The following is a 20,000-nucleotide window of genomic DNA, read 5'->3' on the forward strand; positions in this document are numbered from 1 at the left end:
AGCCATGATGAGAGAGTGGTCACGTGGACAGGATGTAAATCGTGTGTGTGTGTGTGTGTGTGTGTGTGTGTGTGTGTGTAAAAATTTAATTTAGAACAAGAGAACGTATGATTCCAGAGAGAGAGAGAGAGAGAGAGAGAGCGTATCATAGCACATTATACGATGAGGTGAAGCGATCATGTCAATCCTTGGCTTAGCAGGCGGGTTGAACAAGGAGGAGCAAGACGTTATTAAAGTGACCACAAGGCTACACGTAAAGCATTGTAGTGGACGTAAGGGAATGAGAAAGTGACACCAGCCCGCCACCTGTACAAGCAGTAGTAAACATGACCAGTAACAGTAGGAGGAAGAGGAGGAGGAGGAATATTAGGATTAAGAATAGGACGCGTGAACTCCTTCATTTAACACTTGCCTTGCCTAGCGCGGGGGACAAAACAGCCTGGCGGAGGGAGGGGGACGGAGTGAGGGATGGGGATGGGGACGCAGGGAGAGGAAGGGGATGAAGGTCTCTGAGCCACGCTGATGTTTTACGGCCGAACCAGGTTTTTGCATCAGCGCCCGACAACATTGAGTGGAGGCGGCCGCGTGGTGGAATGCATAGTGCGGGGCAGTGAGAGAGAGAGAGAGAGAGAGAGAGAGAGAGAGAGAGAGGTATTATAGCGGCGTAGAGATACAAAGGGAGGTGGAGGGAATAGTTGAGTGAATTTTGGAGGTTAAGAGCTGTTATAGGAGACAAAGGAAGGTTTAGGTGTTACAGTAGCGTTAAGGTGCAAGAAGGGAAGCCTCGGTGAGTGAATGTATGTTTGAGGTAGAGGCGGTGTAGCGGCGTGAAGACATGAGAAGAGGGAGTTGAAGGGTGTGTGTTTGGCGAGCGAGTGGATCCTGACCCTTCATGCCACTGGAAGGGTAACTGTTGAGAAGAGCGGGAAGAAGGACGGGCCGTGAATGAGAGAGATATGGAACAATCACCTGAGGATGAAGGACAGGAATTGTATCGTGAAATAAGTACCACTCTATATAATCATCTCCTTATCCTCTTCCTCCTCCTCCTCCTCCTCCGGTTTTAGCTTGGAATTTTAATACACACACACACACACACACACACACACACACACACACACACACAGAATAGGAGGCTGAGGATGCGTTGGAGACAATGGCAGGATAGAGAAAGACGCTGTCTGCTGGTGTGGTAACGGTGAGGCGCCCCTGTCAAGGTCCACACACACACACACACACACACACACACACACACACACACCGAGAAATAGAAAAAAAAATACTTAACAATGAAGAGGGAACTGTCTTAGAAGATGGAATGAGGAGTGTGAAGAAGGGAGGGATAATAATGGGGATGAGTGTGAAGGGAGTTGGATATCTGGAGCGGAGGGAGGGACTAGGAGTGAGTGAGGGAGGGAGCACAGAGGAAGAGAGGGGAAAGGAGAGGGAAGGAGGGGGACTTGCTGCCGCCCCCAAGGTCTCCCAGTTACTTACTCGCTAGCATTGTTCCATGATGACAGGAGGCGGTGGTGTGGCCTTCCGCTCGCCCCTTCGTCGCCTCCGTCACCTTCTACTTGATTACTCTGGGAAGAATAATGGCTCGCGGAACCTTGCTAACTACGTAATGAGTCAGACCTCGAGACTCTCAGGGTTGCAAGGCGCGTTTTCCCACTTGGGAGAGAAAAAGACGAAAAAAACTGCGAGGTTGAAGACTTCGAAGATGTAAAGCCGTGGTTGGCATTAAGAACTAAAAATACACGTTGAAAACTGGATCAACGCGACGAACACGACACAGAGAGAGAGAGAGAGAGAGAGAGAGAAACGGTAAATATTGTAACACGTATTACTTTTCCACGGATGATATCAAGGAGAGTCGAAGGTCGTGTGTGTGTGTGTGTGTGTGTGTGTGTGTGCAGCAGCGTGTAACAAAGAGATAGTGAGATTAGCAGGGCCCGCGGTGGGTGAGTTGAGGTCGACCTTGGAGATGTGAAAATTGTCGAACACCGGATACGGACTTGCATCACCCACGGCCAAGGGAATTCTGCTTGAACTGACTGACGCAAGCATCCCGCGCGACCTAGAACCTTCCCCCGGCGTGCTAATGTGGCAGGCTGCCCTTTGTATCCCATTGCCTCACGCCCGTCCCTAATGATCAACACTGCTTTGGGCTCAGAGAAACCAAAGCACAGTCATGTCCATCGCCCTTTGGTAAATACATGCGTACGCGGTATTCAGCTTTTTGTTCTGTAATAACCTAATTCCTCGGAGCCCTTGGCCTGTCATGGTGTAAATAACTGACATAAATACACAATCAAGGATGAAAGTATGCAGTCGTACTTAGAGAAGTGCTTGACTTGCGGGGAATATAAATTATATAAATGGGTCTTTCTTGTAGTGGTGATGGTAGGGGGAGGGGTTCACTGGAGGGGACAGCCAGGCACGGGTCTTGTGACGGAGGGAGGAAGAGAGTGCATGGCTGGGACTGTCCTATGTGATCCTTGGTATGTTTGTAACTCTCCTCCTCGAAGACTTACTCATGTTTCTCTCTCTCTCTCTCTCTCTCTCTCTCTCTCTCTCTCTCTCTCTCTCTCTGTGATGTGTGGTTGACCCGTCCCCAGCACATCATCTTCCATCACCTGACTGTCTCCTGCCAACAGGTGTGGATATCGGCATGTCCGGCTCCCTGGATCGCCAGTCCCCCCTCAGCGTGGCGCCAGACACCGTGTCCCTCCTTTCCCCTGCGCCCAGCTTCTCCAATGCCAATGGTGGACCGGCATCGCCCAGGTAAACACACACACACACACACACACACACACACACACACACACACACACACACACACACACACACACACACACACTGAAAATAAATATAGTTATTAAAGATAAATAAATAGAAATGAAGATAAACAAATATAATAAATAAATAGATAATGGTTCTTTCCTCATTTACAGACAGTCAGTTTTGCTAATAGGTATCCCTTAAAACTTCCATTATCGTTAAACCTGGGAATTTTTCTGTACTACAAGTTACAACAGCCTAAGTATGTTTATTGATTGATGCTTTGTTTGTTTTGTGCGTGATATGGTGCAGTGCATTGTATTATAAGGTGTGCAGGACAGGCTGAGAAGGCACACAGGTTTGGTTAAGTTTGGTGCCTTGTGGGAAATGTACAGGTTTTGTTGTATGTTGCAAAGTCACCATCACCATGCACTGTGTCACGAGGCATTGACTGGAGAGTTGTGACAGGATGCAGGAACACGAGTCAAGGCAGTGGTGGCCGTCAGGTTCCTCGTGGTTCTTCCTGTCGGTTAAGGCTCATCTTTGGCCTGTCATTTTTGGGTTCAGTTCCTGCTCACTTCCACCTATGATATTTGTATAGATTAAAGTCTTACTGTTATAATGGGGAATGCACATCTGCATTTTATTGCATATAACATTACTATGTCTTTAAAATCTTGTTTTTGCAAATTTCATTGCCATTTTGATCATGGTCTATTTGAATTACTGTTTAGGAAGTATCATAGTAATATCTTTGTATCTTTGCAGCATATCAACATCTCCCTTCACCATTGGCTCAAGCAACACCACTGGCTTGAGCACCTCCCCCACCCAGTACCCCCCAAGCCACCCACTGTCTGGCTCCAAGCACCTCTGCTCCATATGTGGTGACCGGGCCTCAGGCAAACACTATGGCGTGTACAGGTGGGCACTGCTACACCTACTTCTTATCTTTCTCCTAATATTACTTCTGCCACTCTTCTTACTTGTTGGTATTATACTATGTACTACTCTTCCATTACCAAGATTATTTCCTACAATTATTGTGGATATTCAAGAATTAAAACCAAATGTCAGCCACTTTCATAATGAGATTCATGTGTTGTAGTATGCTATGAAATATATTTATTACAAACCCATAATTAAAACAAAAGTTTCCACTCAATGATATTTCAACCTATTCTCTGCTGCTGAACAGGAGAGCCCCAGCAGGAAGGGAGACAAATCCAAGTGATCTTTCTGCTGGGTGTGCTATTTGTACCACTGACCTTTCAATTTTGAGTCTGGCACACTAACGATTTTGTGTGTGTATACTATGTATACTCCATTACAGAGAACATTTTGTCTTTTTACTAGCTTAAATAACCTGACATAAAATGACAACCTGAAGGTGCCATTTTTCTTAAATTTTCTGGTCATTAAGTGTGCAGCAAGTAATACTTCTATGTTGTAGTTTGTCAGTACTGATTGAGGTGTATCTACAGTTGTGAAGGGTGCAAGGGATTCTTCAAGCGGACAGTGCGCAAGGACCTGACGTACGCATGTCGGGAAGAGAGATCATGCACCATCGACAAGAGACAGAGGAACCGTTGCCAGTATTGCCGGTACCAGAAGTGCTTGTCCATGGGGATGAAGAGAGAAGCGGTCCAGGTAGGGGCAGTAGAGGTGGGCTTCCTTGTTCTGCCGTGGGCAGGCATCAATCCCTTTTTGTTGCATGCATGACTTGTGCATACCCCACCCACCTGCACATGGTACATGGGGAGTCATCACCTCACCAGTCACTCATTGACGATAAACATCAAAATGATTAATAATATTTGCAAACAAGAACTCTCCATGTACTATTATATTGTAACAGTCAAGTTCCATCACCTCTGTCATTGAAGGTATCATAATGTGGCAGAAAATTATCAGTCTTAGCATTTTCAGCAAATCAAATTATTAGTTACTTGACTCATTACTTGTCTGGCAATGCCACTGGTGCCAAGACTTGACTGTGGCGGTGTTGTATTGGCGGCAGTGTGTGAGACGTTTCCTCAATGGCTTGTGATTTTTCAGGAGGAGCGTCAGAGGACAAAAGGCGACAAAGGAGATGGAGACACAGAATCCTCCTGCGGCGCCATCTCAGACATGCCCATCGCCAGCATTCGTGAGGCCGAGCTCAGTGTGGACCCCATTGATGAGCAGCCACTGGACCAAGGGGTGAGGTCTCACAACCTTTGTCAAGTTCCACTCGCAGCACCTGAGACCAGTGGTATAAGTGAAAAGAGTAGCTTTGCGAGTAGCTTTGCATTACCTTTTCATTCTGTCAGTGAAGTTAACAACGTTGATCCAGTGGTAAGATGACTGAATTTCAAGTTTTTAGTGTTTGAGCCTCCATTCTTTTGGTCAAGATTTTAAAGTATTATCCTGTGCTTTGTGCAATGTCTTGCTTGGTTTTAGTGTTGCAAAGTTACATTAAGTTGTATATGTAGTGTTCTTACTCCCATGTATTATGGTACCATACATACATATATATGAATACATTCCTTGGCTGAGCACCATGCATTACATTTATTATAGTACTCATATATATATATATATATATATATATATATATATATATATATATATATATATATATATATATATATATATATATATATATATATATATACACACACACACACACACACACATTGTCTGTATCTTACATTCTTGCATCTCTCTAGGTCTCCGTTTGCATTACATTATAACAGCAAATCTGTAATACCAAAGTCTACACTGAAGGTCATGTTGTTGTTTGATTTTAAGCTTAATGTTTAACCATCAGTCATGAGATGAACTGTGTGTCAGTGAAGGTTCTCTGTTCAAACACCAGATAGCAGCATTGTTTTCGTCTAGGCAGAAAGGATTTGTTTCCCTTAGTTCCAAAATTTGTGGAAACTACTTTTTTTTTCTTTTCTTTCTTTATTTCTTGTATACGCAATTTTATAGAATAGAAGAGATGCAAAGTTTAAGGTTTTCAGTGGTGGGTGTGAAATATAAGGTACATTTCCTGATAGATTCTAATTTTCCATTCCCTTCAGCAGGATGTGGTAAGCAATATCTGCCAGGCAGCTGATCGACATCTAGTGCAGCTGGTGGAGTGGGCCAAACATATCCCACACTTCACAGACCTTCCCATAGAAGACCAAGTTGTATTACTCAAGGCTGGTGAGTTACTCTGCTATTTGTTATAAAGGGCCAAACTTTAAGCAGACTAAGATTACAATACATCATTGTTGCTCAGTCAAAATACTCAAAGTCTTTGATTTCTCAGAACAATTCATCTCAGTTACTTAATGGTCTAATTAATGGCATTATCATCTGATATTTATGAAATGGGAAATCTTCCATCACAACATTTTATCTTGCCTTGAGTACAAGTGTATCAGCAGCATGTGTCCAGTCCCCTCCATCTCCACGTTCATCACAGCACTGTCAAAGTGCGAATTGCTGCTGTGAGCCACCTTCTTAGACTTGCATTCATAACAAATCCTGCCACTCCCTCCATCATTCTCTTGCTAGCTGGTACTGACTGGGATGCTTCTTAGATACAAGTTGACTCGGAGAGGATAGTTCACATTGGTAATGCTACCAAAGGGATGAATATGAGAGTGGAGGGGAGTGTATATAACATGATTGTAAAGTAAACTGTTGCATGTTTTATGCTTAGTGTCACTGGCACACGGGACATGCATAGCCCAGCTGGCTTACAAGTGTTACTGTGTGTGGTGAAAGGCGACTAAAATAGTGATGGGACTGGTGTCCCTCATATGTACTGGGATTTCTTGATTTACGCATGTTTAGAATATGAGATTTTGGAATATGAAATAAAATTCCTAGTAATTTTTTCATATTGCACAGATTATTTAGAATAACACAGTGTCAAGAAAATCAAGTGCATGACTGGTGCATGACTGGTTTAGTTAGGTGATGTGGCCACCAGGTGTTCCCCATTTGTACTGCTAACACACTCTCCCTTCACACAGTGCTTCATGCTCATTGTTAGTAACAATAGTGGTGTGTGGGTGGCAATTTGTTAAACACACATTGCTAGTTAATTTGATATCCCACAACTCGTGTCCTTCAACTTATGTCAGCTGTGTTATTTGACTCATACTTAACAGATCAACAAAATCTCATAATACAATGTGTTGGTCATAGAAAAGATAGTTTACTTTTGCCTTGGTGGTGATGAAAGCCAGCCAGTACACTCATCACTGCCACTGACTCATCTATAGGCGGGTTCACATGTGCCAATTTGTAACTGAAGTTGCAAGTCGGTAGAGTTTCTGACTGAATATCAGTACTTAGCGGCTGAAGAAATCAGTTGCAAAATAAGACCAACACATAGGTCTTGTTCAGTCAATTTGTGATTTTATATATGTTGTGACGTCACAGAGATGTTAGAGTTGGTGAGGGAAAAGAACACTTCTGGGATCCCAGAAATGAATTATACAGTAAAAAAAAAAAAAGTTTGCACAAATCGTTGTTCATCGAAACAGCTGCCATTCTCCAAGAACTGTTTCTCTCAGTTGCAGGGTGTTGTTGGAGGTGAGGATTGAAGACTTGTCAGGATTTAATTTGATCGTAGTTGTGTATAGTCTTCTTAAGATTAGTGTGTGGTAGACACTCCTTTCTTTCCTTCTACTTAGCCAGGGACATATCCACAGGCATCATCTTTTTTGTTAACTCTTCCAGTACGCCAATAGAAGATCAGCTTCAGCATCATTACTGGAAGAGGACATCTTGGCGGGTAGCTGTTTGTTTACATTCACTTCTTGCTGAGGCCCCAACTAATTGATAATTTCCAGCTAAAACTGCTGTGTACCTCAGTGCATTCAGTGCCATTCTAGATACTTTTTTTTCTGCCTCCATTTCTGACATATAAATTTAATTTTCATTCCATGCAATCACACTCATACCATACATTATAATGGGCAGAGCCACACTTCTCTCAGCACATCATATTTACTTGCTCTCATTTTAGCTGCACTCCGTAATCATCTTAGCAATCCACCAAGCTTATCTTTTCATTCTTTGCCTTAGAACACCCATTTGGACTCATCCCACATCCCCCAAAACTTATATTCTTGTGCCTGTCTCTACTCATTATCTCCAGTTCTCAATACTGCATTATTTTCATCCTCTGACCTATTCACTATCATTACCTTAAGGCGTTTTCAGTAGCGTCACCGCAAGGCCAAACATGTTTGACTTCACGCTGAACAGGACAGTGCTGAGGACACCGTCGGTGGTGCCAGACGACCATGTCACTGTGATCTCAATTCCTGGGAGAAGTTATCGTACACATCAGTCGCCTGAGCCAGCACTGTGGTCAAGACGTAAATACAGCAGCATAGTGGAAGAGTTTGGGGATTTATTCCTTGATGGGGAGTATTATAGGTCACCAGTGTTTCATCGTTTGTATATGCTGAGGGCCAACCAGCGCAATATTCATAAAAAACAACAGGTCTTCAGTCCTGGAAGTGGTTTGATCTACGTGGGCTTGTTTTGAAGGTGTTCCATTGTAGATGTATGGCTGCGGTTTTCTGACGCCTATATAATTGAATTACGTCAATAATTAGCAGATAATCTATTTTTACCATCATTCATTACTTTATGATATAAGGATTTGCAAAAATATTATAATTTTTTCACCTAATAATAGAAAAGTGACTCCATTATTGTATCAAAGTCACGACTAGAAGTATGGAATCGGACAACACCCACAACAAGGACGGATAGATGCGACATGTCACCAGCTACCACCAGCTCCTTAATTTATTTCACGCCGTATTTTTTATATCGGTTCTCTCCAGTATGCCACACAATATGTAAACGTAAATCTACATCTACAGTACCCACTTCTATGGGCTAACATACGTCTAACTATTCAGTTTTATTTGAAATGTAACTCCTTCTTGATCTCATTCCATGAGGTTGATGGGGTTGCTCCACCCTGATTGGCTAAAAAGCGTTTGCCAAACGAGAGCAAACGCTTTGGAAAGGCGTTTGCTCGCATTTGCGAAAACTTGCCTCCGTTTGACTCCGTTTGCCGCCAGCCACACCGCTACTGAAAATGCCTATACTTTTCTTGTTACTAAACCTAGCTCCAAAGTCTCTTCTATACCCATCCACAACATCCAACAAACTTTACAGCTCATCTGCTGATTCACTCATGATCACTACATCATCTGCATAAAGAAGCACACATCTTATCAATCTCCTCACTTACTCCTGCATTCATTCTTCTCAATCTGGCTGCTTGTAAAGGGTTTTTGGTATTTACTTATTGTAGCATGTAGTGCTGTTTTTAATGATCACTACTCCTTAGTATGGCCTTCGAGTGGTAAAAGGCAATCACTGTCCTTTGATACCCAGGAATTTAAGAAAACCCATTAGTACATCTGGACTTATATTTACAGTTTATATACACTTTCACGTAAGTACTGAGCTGAAGAGTACTGAATCTCAGCACCGTGATTTGTCACTGTTCTTATCACCACAATTAAGTCACTTAAACACTGTCACATGCACTTATTATTATCTGCCTTAGACAAGACTCAGGTAATTGTCTTAGTGCGAATGTTCGTGTCAGAGTTCACATACACACACGTTGCATTGCGCACACCACGCTGTTCACCCACTGGTCAGATCGGAGCCCTCATCTCGACTGCGCAGGGCGTTGCTGCTCATGGCATTCGTTAAGATCCTCATGATCAAGTGATAGGGTGTGGATAGGCTATGACATCGTGAATTATTCTATCTAGCTATCGCCTATTCGAACAGCTAAACATTTACAGATATTTATGATTATTATATCATTGCTTATATTAGCTTTTCTTACCTAACAATTTACCAATAAACTAGGAGTGAAAATCTTAATTAGATGCTTCTCCCAGCAGGCGTCAGAATAGGAAATTTCCATTTAAGCTTCTAGAACGTTCTGGGCTACAGTCTTGATGGTTCTCTACACCATGTGCTAACATGCTAACTCCTCTGTATACAAGCTGAAAGGATTGCTGACAATATAGTACATCTTTGCCCAACTCCTCTCTCACTCTTCACCCAGTCTTTTTCTATATCTCCTAGCTTGTATTTAGCTCTCGTTTCAACATACATGGTATGCACTATGTTCATCATCTTTTCACTCAACCCAATCTTTCCTAAGACTCTGCCTAATATTTCTTTATCCACCATATCATATGCTTTCTGTATACCCAGAAAACCCAAATATAGTTTACCTCTATCTTCTTTCTTTTTCTTTCAATCAATTCATTCACCACAAACATATTATCCTCAACTCTCTTGGCCACGTGGAATCCATTTACACAATCTCTTTCAATACTGCACTGAACACTTTATTTACTAATGCAATCAACCTATAGTTCTTCAACTCTTTCTTACTCTTGTATCCTCCCTTATGCAGCAGAGTCACTTTACATTAATTCCAGTCTTGGCACTCCCTCCTCTTTCCACACCTAGTTAAATATCTCAGTCATCCTGTCAATCACAACCTCCCTACCATTTTTATAGATCTCATACAGTATCCTATCTGCCCCTGCTACCTTCCCATTCTTCTGCCTTTTCACATGTCTCTCCACCTCCTCACTACTGATTCTCTCATTCAGTTCATCTGCATTTTTCCTCCCCAGTGTCACACTTCCTTCTCTCACACCACTCACCTCAACTACACTATACGCTTCTTTCCAGAACTCTTATTGCCTCCCTAATTCCTTCTTTCTCTGTTATAACTTCGTCCTTCACTTTCAGACTTTCCACACCAACATTTCCTGACATATTCTCACCTCTCATGAACTTTTACCATTCGCAGCCACCTTTCGTGCCTTTCTCTCTCTTTCGCTCCGTCCTGGCCTTTCTAATTTCATCATTCCACCATGGTTTACATACTCTTTCTTCTGCCTACTCTCACAAACCTTGTCTGATTCTCAGCACCACTTCATATTTTCATATTTTCAATCAGTCTCTCATTCAGGTGCTCCACATCATGCATACTTAATCATCATTCCACCTTCTCTCACTCAGATCTACCTGAAAGTTCTCCCACCCTACACCTTTCAGTCTCTTCTTCCTTACCTGCCACTCTCACTTCACTCCCATCCTGTATCAGGCACTCCACAACCAGCATATTGTGGTCAGACACAATATCCACCATACCATCCTCATTTATCCACATGTGTGACAATTTCACACATTCTTCCATTCACCAACATGTCAATTGCTGATTCATGCTCACTTGCCCCTCAACCAAGGTAACATTCAGATTCTCCAATTCCATCTCATCCACAAACTCCTCAAGCACTTCACCATTCCACTTCATCCGTTCACCCAGTAATCCTGTGTGCATTCATGTCCCCCATAACAAGTACTCTCTTTCCTCCCTATGCTCTCTCAGAACTTTCTTAAGCATGTCATACTTCTCCCTGTCAGCTCTTTCTGCTATAAATCATATACAGTATAACCACCACCATCTCTTTTTTCTACTCTCAATCTTCATTTTACTTTCCTTGCTTTCACACTTCCCCACATCAGTCTCCCCTATTTTCAGTCCTCTTCCTTTCCTGTAGAGTAAGGCTATGCCTCCTCCTAGTGTTTCCTGTGTTTTATATCACTTTCCCTTCATGGCATACTCATCCCTTTGCATACCATCTCTTAGGTGATTTTGGTAAGCCTGACTATATTGAACTTCCACTCACTGAATTCCCTGCATACATCTTCAAACTTCCCCACACTCCATTCTCTCACATCTACTTACCTGGTCTGGTGGTACCCCCACACAGCACACTCATCCATTTAGCCAGTCTCTGTTCCAGCTTCTGGTTCCCATCGTGATTGAGGTGGAAACCAACCAACCCACATCAGCTCCTTAATCTTGATGAAGTCTCCCTTTCTAACAGCACCCTTATTTACACACATGTTTGTATGACTTACTAACATATACATTTACAGATATAAGTATATATATGCATAACAAAGAGTTTAACAAAACAAACATTGCCCAATCTCATACTTATTTTAACAAGCTGAATGCAATCCTGCAGACTTGATATGTACTGTACTGTTTAGTTCAGTAATCATGTTCATTTTATGCAATTTTTACATTACATGATCCCTTCAGGGACATAATTCAAGAAATCCCTGTACCAATTTTTTTTACAAGAAATCCCTGTACCAATTTTTTTTAATATTAAAGTGGTATGCTGCATAATTTTTTGTATCCCAGTTTTGCCTGCATATATATATAACTTAATAAATCATAATTCATTGCATAGTTGGTATAGTTGTTTAGATTTCATATAATTTTCATAGAATATATTCTGTTTTTCAAAGTCTGGAGAGAGATGAAATGTACCTAAATATAGTCTTACATACTTCTATGTGCATATAAAAATAGAAGCAAGTACATATGACAAATCTTCAGCTAAAACAGCCATGACTAGTCTTCACTGGATTATGGTAACTCTTAGAAATAGTCTCAATATTTTTAGCTAACAAATCTTTTTAACCAAGAAAAGTCAAGAAAGTTAACCATCCCAGAAAGCAGCACATTGTAGCAGTAGATGGGATGTAGAGTTGTCTCAGCCTCGCTGCACTGATGACTGCATCACTATTTCCTCTGCCTCATAGCACCTGAAGAAGGCAACAACAGTCAGGATATTCAAATTCTCTAAATTAAAATCAGTGTCATACACAGTTTAGGTAACTTGTACAGGCTTTTCCTTCAAGTTCCCTGACTACGATCTTTAGAAGGGCAATACAAGAAACAAAACAAAAAATTAAGGAACTGAAGTAGAATCCAAAATGATAATTACTCTCAAGTGAGGTCTAACTGGTTCAGGGATTGCTGTGACCTCACTGTACATTTCCCTTTGTGTCTCACAACACAAGGGGACAGGTCACAGCCTGCCCTCTAAAGACAACTTTCTTACTTCACACAAATCTACATGCATTGAACTATACATACATTCTTCATGCAAAATTTAGAATTGAAAAAAGATGACTTCTTTACCATCCCTTAGTTCCCCCCTCTTTTGTTGCCCTTGGCCAGTCTTCACTCTTATATAAAAAATAAAAAGTTTTTGTGGAAGGGACAAACTTCAATGGTGGTATCTTCACTGAACTTAACAAGCAGAGATTTTAGAACTATTATGCACTTTAGTATGATTGGACACTGTCTTTCTATTCCTTATCCCTTTATTGGGAGACATTCACCTGGTAAATAAATATCAAAGAAGGCTATTTACCAGGTCAAAGAGATTCATCCAAAACAAACATTCCACATTCTAGGAAAAATTATTTGCAAGAGTATTTATTCACTTACATCTGACACAAGTCAATGAATGGAATTTATGGAAAAAAATATTTGAGTGTTTCTTCCAAGATGCATCTTCCTATTAGACATTGAAGATAATCAGAATAATGCTTACTCATTGATTCTTGTTACAGGCTGGAATGAGCTGCTTATTGCTTCATTCTCACACCGCAGCATAGGAGTGGAGGATGGCATCGTGCTGGCCACTGGCCTTGTGGTGAGTCTGTGGAACACTGGAGGAACTTTAATTTCTGAAGGGAAAGGAGTCTCTTGGAGCCTTTTAAATCTTTCAGTATGAGGATAATATCAAAAAGAAAAAACAAGCATAAATGGATCTTGAATTGCATGAGCTGCAGGCCAAAAAATAGATATTAAAATATATATCTATGAGAGAAAAAAAATGCATTTTGTTTGGTGAGTGACACACACTGGATGTTGATAGGTCTCAAACCTTGGAATTCCCATCCCCTGCACAGTAATGATGCCAGTAAAAAGTTATTAGGTGACCATTGTTTGACACCTAACAACACACTTTCAACTTGTTTCTCAGAAATTGAAAATGAGGATTTTTGAGTTAGCAGCTTAAATTTGTTTTACATTTTGGAAATTACTTGATAGCTATTGGTATGTCAAAAGAAATCCTTCTTTGTTACAGTGTTATACAAGATAAATACTTGCATGTGGAAAGTTTTATTTTAATACCATTGAATACTGCTGTTAGGCTTTAAAACAATGTTTAGTTCCTCATGGCAATAAATAAATTACCATTAATGTAATGCTTATTTGTGTTTGGTTGGCATTCAGCTGCACCAGCAGCACCACTCTGAAGGCTTTGTGTGTTAAATCTGAGGATTAATTAATGAACTGTAGCTGTGTTACATTGCATTAAAAGTTTTGAACATGTAAGCATTCAGTTCCTTTTATTCTGTACTAACTTAGCTTTGTTTTCAGGTGCACAGAAGTAGTGCTCACCAGGCTGGAGTGGGAGCCATATTTGACCGTGTCTTGTCTGAGCTGGTGTCTAAGATGAAAGAAATGAAGATGGACAAGACAGAATTGGGTTGTCTCCGCGCCATTGTCCTGTTCAACCCAGGTGGGGAATTTGTGGGGGTTAGCACTTGTAGTACTGACAGGTGCATGGCACACCAAGCCTGGCTTCAACCTGTCATACCAAAACTATCATAGCAAAATGAGAACAATAAATTATTGATTTTTTTTTTTTAATATTAGTGGAAGCTATCTGAATTTCTAGAATTAGTAGCTTTCCTTTGTGAGAAATGTGATGTCTCAGTAATGCAGGGATGAATGCCTTCATCAGTATAACTAGTTGAAGGTTAGATAGTGATACAATGTTCAAGATTCAACAAAAAGATACTGAAGACAAGTACAATTATGGATGGCTGACAAAACATAGGAGTGGGATGTGTTAGTCAAGTGATGAAGAGACTGAGGCCATTTGGACGTGATGAAAGGATGACAATAATTAGGTCAAAATGCTTGTCTGAATGAAACTGTAGAGTTTCAGAAAAACTTGCCAAAATAAAAAAAATTGTAATGAAGTGACCTTAGAAAACCTTGTAGGTCTAGGCTTATGCCAGTGGGTGAATAAGGACAGCACAGGTGTTAGATGAACAATGCTGACTAATGTAAGCATATAAGGAACCTTCTATGATGATGAACTTTTGTACATTAGGAGCCTTCTAATATTAAGATGAACCTGTACTGGCTGACATCTACACACTGCCTTTCTCTGTAAGATGCCAAAGGAGTGACCTGCTGCAACGATGTGGAGATCCTACGTGAGAAAGTATATGCCGCCCTCGAGGAGTACACACGCACCACCTATCCAGACGAGCCGGGCCGCTTCCCCAAGCTGCTGCTGCGACTCCCATCACTCAGGTCCATTGGCCTCAAGTGTCTTGAATACCTCTTCTTCTTCAAGGTAAAACTTGTTTACTGTTATTGCTTTTTGGTTCAAGGATGGTTGCAGTAATTGTAGATTGGGTTAATTTCAATCAGTTTGTTTCACATTGCATACTGAATATCATAATACCTGCAAAATAAGATCTTATTTTTAATCTTAGACAATTTGAGATTACTGTAAAATCCATTCTACCTCACAAGATAAATAAAATATAACACTACCGTTGTTGCACATGTTAAGTGGTAAAAACAACAAAGTAAAATACAAGAAAGTAACTCAGTCCATTAAAAAATAAGATGAACTCATAATAAATTAATTAAATTATAAAATAAGTGATACCTTTCTTTGTACATAACTATATAGTTAAGTAAATGCTGGCTAATGGTTAGTACTACAAGTACTGGCTATGTTTAGCATGGAGGAGAATCGCCTTGCCTTCAGACATCACTGCTTGGTGCTATGTGCACAAAGTCCATCAAGTTTTGACAACCTTACTATTGTTGCAGCTCATTGGAGACACACCCCTGGATAGCTACTTGATGAAGATGCTGGTGGACAACCCCAGTCCCAGCAACACCTCCCCCACCAGCTAGGCCACCCGCGAGGTGCCAAGTGGTGTTCGCAAATGGCGTTCCCCAAATACTCGCGAAGTCTGTTTGTTGTTATTGCAAGGGGAGTTCCAGTGGAGTGCTTTCAGTCCTCTGCACTCACTTGTGGTCTGAATGTTGCACACCGTGATGTGGAGTTCTGCCTGTCCAGTGCATCACCCCTGTATGGCAAAAGAAAGGAAAAGATTGATTAGCAACCACGATAGCATCCGCCGACAGGAACAGTAGGCTAAAGCACACGCAGGGAAAGAGAAAGTAGAAGCACATGGATGGATGAAGCAGGAGGCATGACATAACACCAAGCAACCAAGCAAGGCTCGCTGCTGGTGATGATGGTGAGACAGGAAAGGTATCCTCTGTTTTACATATATACATATATTCACACATCTATTATATATATATTATATTTCATGCTATTTCTTTGCTGTGTGTTAGATAAGAATTATCTAGAATTGATATCCTCCTTAAGAGCATTGGAAGGTTTCACTAATATAATTGAATTATTTTGTAGTTTTGTGTTACATAAGTGTTTATGTTGGGAAGATTATTTTCCATAAATTATATGTATTTCAGCTACACCCTTGGACAATAACAGCTTTGTTTTTGAAGATCGTACAGGACTGTTAGTTTAGTGTGACAATCCTCCACATGACACTCCATAACAGAACATGAAGTACAGTACAAATTTATAGCAAAAAAAAGTTTATGTGTATTAGGTTCCCATGAGTTTTGAGCTACATTGTGTGCAAACAGTGAACAGTGAAAGACTCGGCTTGACGAGTGTGGGGGGCACCTGGTGGTATTCTGGGGAAAGGACCCTCATTGATATTATTTCAGATTTTTCATGAGAGTCCTATTAGACAGAGATAACAGTAGAATTAGCATAATAAGTGTTATGTGTGTCCACTTGCATGCAGCAGTTGTTGTTGCAGTCACTTAACAGCCCAATGCTTTAGTTATGAAGGGAGGAAAGATTGGTCGTGTCAATGGCTTGACCCGGTGCTACGACTCAATCCTTACGTTTGAGCAAACAGGAAAGCAGGAAGAGGAAAAGTTAAGGTCAATCCTGCAGTACAGGAGTCTTTTACTTGGATGCGATATTCTGGGTTTCACCAAGAAGGCGTTTTTAACAGGTGAACTTTTTAATGAGTGTTTATAAATGTTTGTGAAACATGTCGGACGTTTGTCTTGTTGATTATTCTGTCATGCTTTAGCACAAGCTTCATCCCAGTGTAATTTTGTATATAAATATTCATTTCATATTCATTTTGACTACATTGCTTAGTGTAAGGCTCCTTTTAGTGTGTAATGTGATCCAGCAGCAACAGCCACAGGGGCTGTCAGTGTGGTGGCTGGACTGAGACTTACAGTACTGAATTACACTGTTCTCTATCTCAGCTGTTGTCAATTATCTAAGTCATATGTTATTCTAAACTGAATATTAAATATTCTGTGGTAGCTAAATACTTTTAGAAATATATCAAATTATATTTTGCTTTATAAAGAATAGAGTAACGGAATTGAACTTGTTACTTTTATAATGAATCATTGAATTATTCCATGACTTATTAAAAAAACAGTCCTCACAGTACATTAGAAATAACCTTTCCCTGTGTACATATTTTCTGTTACAGCTGCATTTTTTTTTTTTTTTTTTTTTTTTTTTTCTCTCATTCAATTCATGTAGAACAGTACAACTGATGTTGTGTGCAAGACTATTTACCTCTGTGTAAGGTGATCTTGTTTGGACTTGAATGTGGTGATAAACCTTTGCATATTTTAAGTCCCCCAGTAACTTTCCCATACATGTATCCCGGTTGTGAACTGGCCAGCCGTCTTGTGGTGCACGAGGCGTGGTGCACAAGGGGGCTGGCTGCAGGAGTTGTCTCATAGTGCTGACCCTCTATAGCAAACATTGCTCAGGTTATAAAATATTGAACCCTTACAAAATCACTTGTTAAAACAGCATTTAGTAATACCCTTGTATTTTTAAGTTTATTGTGCTAGAAGAATTAAAATTCATATATGCAATACATGCAATCTTTGCAAATATTTATATTCACAGGAAGAAATATGTCAATTTACCCGGTGTTGCTGTTAGGGAAAGAATGTATATTGTAACCTTGGAAGCCAGCATCATGATATATAAAGGTTTGGTTGATGTGAAGCCAATTATTACATACACTTGTTGTTGCCTAGAACCTCCTTGTTCCTCTGAAAGATATGATGTGCTTATGCCAATGTATCTTACTTATTCTCTTCTGTGGTGACAGGATTATGTAGAAGAATTTCTAGAAATTAGTCATATTTAGGGATTTTTCACTTTTGTAATTATTACCTTTGGTTTTAGGTAAATTTGCCCAGTGCTCAAGTTTTCATGAATGTTATTAATTCTGTGTCAAGATCTTAGATGTTGCAAAACTATTTTTGTTATTAATGGTCATCTTTGAAATGGAATGACATAGTTTTGTACATAGCATTAATATCTGTAATTTTAAGTGTCGTTACAAATGCTGGAGACTAAGAAAATATTAACACTTGCACTTTTGTGGATATTGGGCAGAGCATAGTACAGCAGTTCATTGCTTGGCAGTCAACAAATGATCTTGTGGTCAGCAAAAAAAAAAATGAATAAAAAAATTTGTGTGCTGCTGGAATTCCACACTAAGTATTGACATGGTGGTGATCTTCAATGTGTTCCCTTAATCCAGTGTTGGCCCATTTAGTGGCATGTTGAAATAAATTAAATAGAAACTCTTTGCTACTTACTAACCTCTCGTGTATGGAAGGGTTGTAATTGGGCTCAAGGCACTGTCATGGAGGGAAGGTGAGGCGATACATTACTTGATATACTGAAGAGGATTAAGTGCATTTTAATGGGGAAGGAAGACAGCATGTTAATTTTGAAGAAGTAATGGCCAGTAAAGTCCTTCCTTGAACAGATAATAACAACAGTGGTTAAGTAGTGACTGGTCCACTGAACCACTACACTACAATGTTGCTTAAGGATCACATGCAGACTTAACAAGAAATGTACCACGGCACTCCCCCTGTCCTACCCACACACACCATGGCACTACCCCATCTCACCCTACACACACACACCATGGTACTGCCCTACCCCACCTCACACACCATGGCACTGGCCCAGGGATAGCAATGGTTACCAGAGCAGATGAGTCTCTGTCTGATATTAGCTACAAAGGTTTTGAGGTGCAATGACGTGAGGGTTGCTGATAAACAGACAAATCTACACAAACCTATCCAGTGAATGATGAGGTAAATGAACGTTCGTAATAGATTATAAACATATTGACTTACGGAAAAGGAGTCACATCTAAGGTAAAGCTTGCTGGAGCAAATAAGACAGTAAGAAAAAGTTATGAATTCTGTATCAATATAATGAATGTGAATTCCTTTTGGAAGCAAGGATGTATTCTTTGATATACAATGTCTCCAAAGTCTCCTCCTTATGCAGGGTGATCCCTCAGGAGTGCACCAAACCTTCCTTCCACTGTGGGTGCGCGCACACGCACGCACGCATATACATACCAAAAAAAAAAAAAAACAGGGTCAAGTGTTCACAAAGTCGATAAGTTAGCACGTAGAGGAGGCTCGATCAGGGCTCGGTAGGAGGCACATGAATGGCGTGGCTGGAGCAGGAAGTGACTGAAAGGGTGACAGGCACGCTGGTGGCACCGGAGGCTTTGTGACCCACAAAGCTGTGGCAAGACGACCCTCTTTTTTTTTTTCGTGACTGGTGTGCTGGGTGAAGGTTGGTCCAGCGTGGAGACAGAAGGCACGGCCCGCAAAGGGCGTCATATGTTTATCTGGATCCAGAGTGCTCGTCTCTCACCAGCACTGCTTAAAGCGCCACTTCAGGGAGGCTTGCGTTGTGTTACCTGACTTCCTTTTATCTATATATAGAACGAAATACATTGGCGGCTGGTCCTTGCGAGATGTCGTGACGCCGGAAAAGAGGGAGGGAGGGAGGGACTCCTTGAAGTTTGAGGTCTCCAGAAATGGACTCCACCTGCCTTCACTTCCGACCTTCCTAGGTATCGAGGACACAGGAGGCGGAGGTAGGATGGTTGACCATCTCACTTGCAATGCTGCTGCAGCAAACGCGGATTTAAGAGAGAGAGAACGCTCTCCTGTTAAAAGACTCGGCAAATCTTTGAGATACAGAAGGCCGAGGTGAGCTGCCGCAATAAGCGGAGGCCGGAGAGGAGATGCCACGGAAGCGCGTTATCTTGCTTCCTCTTCCACACCCGTTTCGTGTCCCCGGCTGGTCACGTGTCTATCCTAAACGGTCACAAAGTTACTG

At 41.1% G+C, this 20,000-nt stretch overlaps 1 protein-coding gene and 1 long non-coding RNA gene across 18 annotated transcripts in view; both read left to right on the plus strand.

Moving 5' to 3' along the window:
- LOC123499985 overlaps nucleotides 1-2,622 on the plus strand; it is a 5,863-nt gene extending 3,241 nt beyond the window's left edge. The window contains exons 1-2 of the long non-coding RNA XR_006673141.1: nucleotides 1-651; nucleotides 1,796-2,622. The exon at nucleotides 1-651 is cut by the window's left edge and continues 3,241 nt beyond it. This is a non-coding gene — a long non-coding RNA (uncharacterized LOC123499985). The remainder of the gene's footprint in view (nucleotides 652-1,795) is intronic.
- LOC123499982 (retinoic acid receptor RXR-alpha-B-like) overlaps nucleotides 1-18,428 on the plus strand; it is a 67,244-nt gene extending 48,816 nt beyond the window's left edge. For 6 of the 17 annotated variants that reach the window (XM_045248538.1, XM_045248539.1, XM_045248525.1 and 3 more), the window contains 9 exons: nucleotides 2,658-2,784; nucleotides 3,550-3,705; nucleotides 4,266-4,446; nucleotides 4,840-5,118; nucleotides 5,850-5,976; nucleotides 13,276-13,358; nucleotides 14,093-14,234; nucleotides 14,899-15,083; nucleotides 15,572-18,428. In XM_045248538.1, the coding sequence (XP_045104473.1) occupies nucleotides 2,672-2,784; nucleotides 3,550-3,705; nucleotides 4,266-4,446; nucleotides 4,840-5,118; nucleotides 5,850-5,976; nucleotides 13,276-13,358; nucleotides 14,093-14,234; nucleotides 14,899-15,083; nucleotides 15,572-15,658 (1,353 nt within the window). In that variant the 5' untranslated portion in view covers nucleotides 2,658-2,671 and the 3' untranslated portion in view covers nucleotides 15,659-18,428. The remainder of the gene's footprint in view (nucleotides 1-2,657; nucleotides 2,785-3,549; nucleotides 3,706-4,265; nucleotides 4,447-4,839; nucleotides 5,119-5,849; nucleotides 5,977-13,275; nucleotides 13,359-14,092; nucleotides 14,235-14,898; nucleotides 15,084-15,571) is intronic. The other 11 variants (XM_045248534.1, XM_045248540.1, XM_045248529.1 and 8 more) reach the window with 8 other exon arrangements.
- The last annotated feature ends 1,572 nt before the right edge of the window (nucleotides 18,429-20,000 follow it).

Source organism: Portunus trituberculatus, chromosome 50, assembly GCF_017591435.1.
Source record: "Portunus trituberculatus isolate SZX2019 chromosome 50, ASM1759143v1, whole genome shotgun sequence".
Classification (NCBI taxonomy): domain Eukaryota; kingdom Metazoa; phylum Arthropoda; class Malacostraca; order Decapoda; family Portunidae; genus Portunus; species Portunus trituberculatus.